Below are 6,133 nucleotides of genomic sequence, written 5' to 3' on the forward strand. Positions count from 1 at the left end.
CTTCACTTCAAGTTCAACAACTCTGCTCTGTTTGCTATCAATAATAAAACTGCAGAGGATGAGGAGTCTGATTGTGAAACCTTTGACCAAATGTTCTGGAAGTTGGGATTTTCCAGCATGAAAAAATTCTTCAAATCCCTTAACGAGATGGAAACCAAGAGCTTGTCTCTGACACAGGAGGTCCTAAAAGAGCGGCAACAGCTAGAAGTGCTTGTGGAAGGCCTCCAGCCCCAAATAAATGCTGGTCTGACAAATCTGGATGAAATCAAGAAAACAAGAGCTGCTTTACAGCAACACAAGGCTGAAATGGATGCAAACAAGGATTTTGAATATGAACTACAAGTAACTGTCCCAAAACAGATTGAAAACAAAACAAGCTCCTTTTTGACCAACTGCCAGACTTGTCACTTCACATGTCATGATGCATGTGTTTATGCAAATGACAGTGATAAATATAAGTGCTGTGCGATGAAAGATGGAAAGTGTCAGGTCTGTCCAGGAAAGTGTGCATGGAATGTGCACTTCAATCAAAAATACAAATGGACTTATGTCAAAGAAAAGAGAAAGGGAACCTATCAGGGTTTAAAGAAGCGATTTGAGGCTGCACATGGACAGGTCATGTCAAATGAAAAGATCTTTGAAGAGCTTGAAAAGGAGCTTAAGGATGTTCAGGGTATTGTTGCTGGATTAATTGAAAAATCTCAAAAGTCCTTGGAGCGACTGCAGGAAATTGCTCTCAAGCCCAATCCTCTTTCCACCCCTGACTACATTGATCTGATGATTGAGTCTGAGAAACAAGAGGCCAAGCCAGGATTTCGAGATCGCATTCAGTCTTTAATGGAAGTCAGGAAGAAGGCAGAGATCATCAGTAAGGTTTCTACAGGAGACGTGCTTCCAAAAGAATGGGATGCATATACATCCCAGAAAGATCACACTTCTGAGCCAAGCATCTTCTACAGGATGCAGGAAGGTTTAAGGAAATGGTTCAAATGAAGGAAGCAAGCGTTACATTTTAAATGTCACTGTCAGCATACTTTAAAGTAACAGCTTAGAGCTTTTACCCTTTATGTTTAATTACTATAGTACATTTTTATTACGTGGTGAGATGATCTATATGCAATTTTATGACACACAATAAAAAAGGCATATGGTCTTCATCCCATTCCAAATATTTGTCTAATGAAAAAAAGGAAAATTGCATATAAAATGAATGAATGTTATAAGTATTAAATAAATTGAAAATGTATTATAAATGACCAGATAATATGAGAATGCCATGGCTTTTGTGTGATAAGGGCATAAAGAAAATAAAGTTTTTAAAGAAGTTGTTGATGTTATTGTTAAATCCACCCCTGACATTCTTGGCCAGCAAATCAACACAGAAATGCCTAAAAATGTTGCTGACAGCCTCAACATTTATTGTCTTCTCCAGTCTGGCAAACACAGAGAGTCGCTGCACTGTATAAAAAATTCAGTCTCAATGAATTATTATTGAGTAAATTATTAGATTTTTTATGTTCATCCAATTTCTTTCTACAAAACATGATTTGTTATTTGTTAGTTGGCCCAAACTGGAACTTTAAAAAGTATGTTTGCACAAATAGTTGTATAGTTTATTCAACTAAAATGTTTTGAATTTATTACTTACCCATCATAACTAGAAATTGCTGTGGAACTAGTTACTAAATTTGATACTGAGGGTAACAAAATATAATCTGCATTTATAACATGTCAAACTACAAACATTACATTTTCAATACAACAGCAAAATTCATAAAAAAAAAATTGTAATAAAAAATGACCAAGCAAGCCCTTGTAACTGTTCTATAGTTTAAACCCTTTAAATTAAACTTTTTTTTGTTTTCAACTTTTATTTTTATGTTCTTTTAGAAGAATATATACAATTGGATTAATAATGTGTATTATGTAAAACTTATCATGCAAATTAAATGTTAAAATGATCTACTTAAGATATTTCATGAATAACGGCGATTGGCCGATTCAGCATTTTTCGCGCAAAAATGGTTCTAGCGCAACTTTTGAATTTATTTAAAAAGAAGACAACAGAAAAGGTAGGATTTTTCCTTCATTAGAATTGAAAGATTCCCCTGTTATTGTGCTGTATGTGTAACTGTGAGGGACTGAGAGACTATAGGAGAGCTGACATTATCGAGTCATCGTCCTTGCAAAAACCAGACAAAAACACGTCTTGAGAGTCCAAAGGCATTCACTGCGCGATGAAGCCTGTTAGAATACAGGTAAAATAACCTTATAATTCAAGCAATTAAAGAAAAAATACCCATGTATGAGTTTTTATGTTTTTATATTCATTGCACAAGCAATGTACTTTTCTGAATATCAGTACATGCGCAAGCACAAAGTGCTATTCATTTTAAACAACAGTGCATAGCAACACGGTGTTTTGTTCCTTGAATGAATCAGTTTTTGAATGAATCGAGTGAGCCAGTGATTCAACCATCCGTCAATTCAGATGGACACTTTCCCTGCGTCCCAATGTGGACTATCAACTAGGACTATCCACCATATCTGCCTAAATAGTATTGAAAATGACTAATATCACATAGAATTTAGGATGGGATAGTTTGCACATTGGGACGCAGGCTTGTTTCGTTTCTAATTGAATCAGCCGTTTTGAATGAATTGTTTTATTTGAACGATTCAATAAATAATTTATCAAAACAAGGGCTTGCTGCCTCCTACTGGTGGTTTTATTGTCATCATTATTTATCCATGACAGGCCTAAACCAGGCAAGGTTTCAGCACAAAAACGCATTTAGCACAATATTGTTTAATTATCATTATTGACCAAAATTCCTAAATTTTTGGGCCCCAAGAAGGGAAAAAAAGCATATAAATAATAGTTCATTTAATTAATAAGGCAAATTTATATAAAATATAAATTAGACAAATTTTGTAATCATTACGTAAATTTAGCTACAGGACCTACATACCACAACACTTACCACTTACAAACAACAAAAACAAGAAGCCCTGTTCTCCCTATCGAACAATAAAGCTCCAGGTATATATGGCTACCCACCAGACTTTTCTAAACATTTTGGTCTACTATTTTGCCACTGTTCATAAGCATGATAGCAGAAATCCAAAACAAGGCATTTTACTTAAACTAAATAAAGACCCATCACTATGTACAAGTTACAGGCAACTATGTCTTATTAAAAACGTTAGGGAAAAAATTATTGATCAAAATGCCACCTCTGATGCACGTGTTCAAACTCTTGAGTTTATGACATACTTCTGGTGACAAAAGAAATGTATAAAGAAATATGTTACATGGAGGATCCTTTTATGGAGTAAATGCAAAACTTTTAATGCAAGCCTTTTTTTATTTTAAGCATATAAACAGTGTGTAGTCACGGGGTTGATCCTGTGAAGTCAGTGTGGAAATTGACAGGTTAAACTGTGTGATTGACTAACATTGTTACAAGTGTCATCCGTTTGTATTTGCAATAAAAGTTTTAAATATGTACACCATTCGTGTGAAAACTGAACCAAAATGCATTAAAAATTACATTAAAATTAAAACATTAAAAATAAAAAATAAATTAAACAAATTCTGATGTATTTTGACAAGCAACTATTTTTAATTCAAAATTAGGCGTTAACACACTTAATGCGTCACAGAATCACCAGGCTCATAAACCCCTCACTATATAACCCTGGTCTCCAATATGGACAAGGACTCATTCTCCACATTACTTACCTGATGTCCTTTTGCTAGAAGTCTTGTCTTTCAGCATCTGTTATCGACTTATCTGCTGCTCTCACCTCATCTCCAGCTCCTGGAAATCCCATCCTGCTCATCTTTGAAGCATGTGCTCACCGATTATCTCCATCATCCTCCAGATCCCCTGGTAAACAGAATAGACTGTTACTATTCATTCAGCATTATTATGCTGTTTATCATCTCTTCTACTCGCTTCTCACACCAGTATCCATATTGTTCAGTAAAAACTGGTTTGGTTTATTTACCTCTGTCTCCAAGTCTGGTTCTGTTATAATATCAGCTTTAGGTGATGTCTGGGGTATCAGGAACTGATCAATGCTTCCCTGGGTATTTTGCCCTTTAGCAGCATGGACGTGACTGTCGTGACCGCGTGCTGCTTCATGGTCAGACAGTCCACCGTGAAAAATGGAAATTGCTTTATGGCAAACTGTGCAGTTAGCCTTATGTCCATCTTTAGTAACCGGACATACCCCAAAATAACTTTTTCCCATTCCACCCTGTATTTTCAGAGCCTCTTGCGTTTCACGGGAGGACTTGACATGTTTAAAAAACAAGTAGGTTTACGGCGCATGATCACAGACTCTGTTGATCGGGGGAAAAATACGTTAAAATGCAATCACGTGCAGATAAGCTTCTTTATTACTTCTATTTTTTTTAAATACCTTGACCCAGAGGGTTAATTCTTAATAAGAACTTTTGTAGACATATAAAAGAAAGTCAAACACCTTTGTAATAAGTGAGTTACCTCATTAACTTCAACACTGCTAGTGTTACTTTTAAAACGCTTTATGTGATGTGAAGTGACATGTGGCCAAGTATGGTGACCCAATACTTGCAATCCAAAATGCATGCACACAGCAGTGAACACACACCCGGAGCAGTGGGCAGCCATTTTTTGCTGCGGTGCCCGGGGAGCAGTTGGGGGTTCGGTGCATACTTTTACTATAATAACCATGGTTCATTTTCATAATATGTAAACACGGGTCACAAGTTAACACGGGCACACTTCCTTGATTCTGGCAGCTGTGTAATGTAACGCTGAGAATAAAATCCCGACCTCAATCCCAAAATCTGCAGCTGCGCTAGAGAAGTCCGGTAGCTCAGTGCATACATTACTGTTGTCACACATAGCACCTCTTTTTAGCGCGCGTTCGAAACCCGTGCCAAGCAGACTTTTGATTTATTTTCCATACTTCAGCCGTTACAAGCAATCGTACCAATGATTTGTAATCTTTACAAGAATACCAAAAGCATGCAATGAGCAAGTCTGCATTTATTAGACAGTTTAATATCACGTCAGTTTGTGCTTTCAGAATCGGCGAATCTGCTGCGGGCGGTCCATCACATCTGGAGCAGAGGACCTGAAACCGGAAGAAGGTCACCAGATAACACGGTCACCAGTTAAACCATAACAGTGGCTGTGATTTGGCCGCAGGTAACCACAGCGTGCCGATATACATCCATTTCTCATGGCTACGAGTGTGATATTGCGTTTATACAACAGTTCGACACCACGAGTGTGTAAATATATAAGAAAAACAACAACAGGGTGTCTTTAAAAACCCTCTTATGTGCAGAACTACTTCCTTCTGCCACAGATTCAAATCTCAGTTTGAGAGTTTAACAGCTGAGCGCAAGATCCGTCACTAATTCAAGAACGTCACTTTAGAACTTTAGTAACGAAGGAATGTTGAGCTGCTTCATTAAAAGCTGTGTATTATGTGGAGTCGAGTATGATGAGAGTAGTGATGGCCGCTTTTGAAACACTGCTTCGTGAAGCTGCGAAAACTTTGCGAATCAATTGTTTCGAAACAGTGGTTCGAAGCGCGTATCAAAATGACAAAGTCATTGTGATTTCAATAAACGTCACAGAGTCATGTGATTTCAGTAAACGTTTCGAAATTTCAATAATTCGCCTTAGGGGGGCGATCTCTGTGAACCCGTGAATCATGCGAGTTTACTGAAATCGTCCCGCAGTGGAGAACCACTGCATCAGCGTTTATGGTTATACGATCTCGGATCAGTCTGATCATTTTGTAGACATTTTTAATGAGACATTTGTGTAATTAAAAGGATGAGCAGTAGTTAATAGTCTCTTACTGGCCTGTTTAGACAAGCTCTCCATAAAACAAACAAAACAAGCCTTTGCAAATTAAAAATAATTATTTTAAAGACGCATAGGCCTATTATACAGACACTTCATTTTTAATGGTATTTTATTATTTTGATTGCATTTAATATATTGTATTTTAAAGAAAGCGTTTACATTGGGTTTGTAAAAGCTGTTTTTATGCATGTTTTGGCCTGAGTTTTTGTTGCATTTACACAGTTTTGACCAGCAGGCGTCACCAGCGTGTGGTGTTT

General features: G+C 36.9%; 1 protein-coding gene across 1 annotated transcript; it reads left to right on the forward strand.

Annotated features, from left to right (window-relative positions):
• LOC107575269 (uncharacterized) lies at window positions 1-993 on the forward strand (the record flags this gene model as incomplete). Its single annotated transcript, XM_016261678.1, has 1 exon — window positions 1-993. A coding segment is annotated over one exon (993 nt), but the record flags the coding sequence as incomplete, so codon positions are not given.
• Window positions 994-6,133: the final 5,140 nt, after the last annotated feature.

The sequence above is a fragment of the Sinocyclocheilus grahami genome, unplaced genomic scaffold (assembly GCF_001515645.1).
Source record: "Sinocyclocheilus grahami isolate Dianchi unplaced genomic scaffold, SAMN03320097.WGS_v1.1 scaffold2541.1, whole genome shotgun sequence".
NCBI lineage: Eukaryota > Metazoa > Chordata > Actinopteri > Cypriniformes > Cyprinidae > Sinocyclocheilus > Sinocyclocheilus grahami.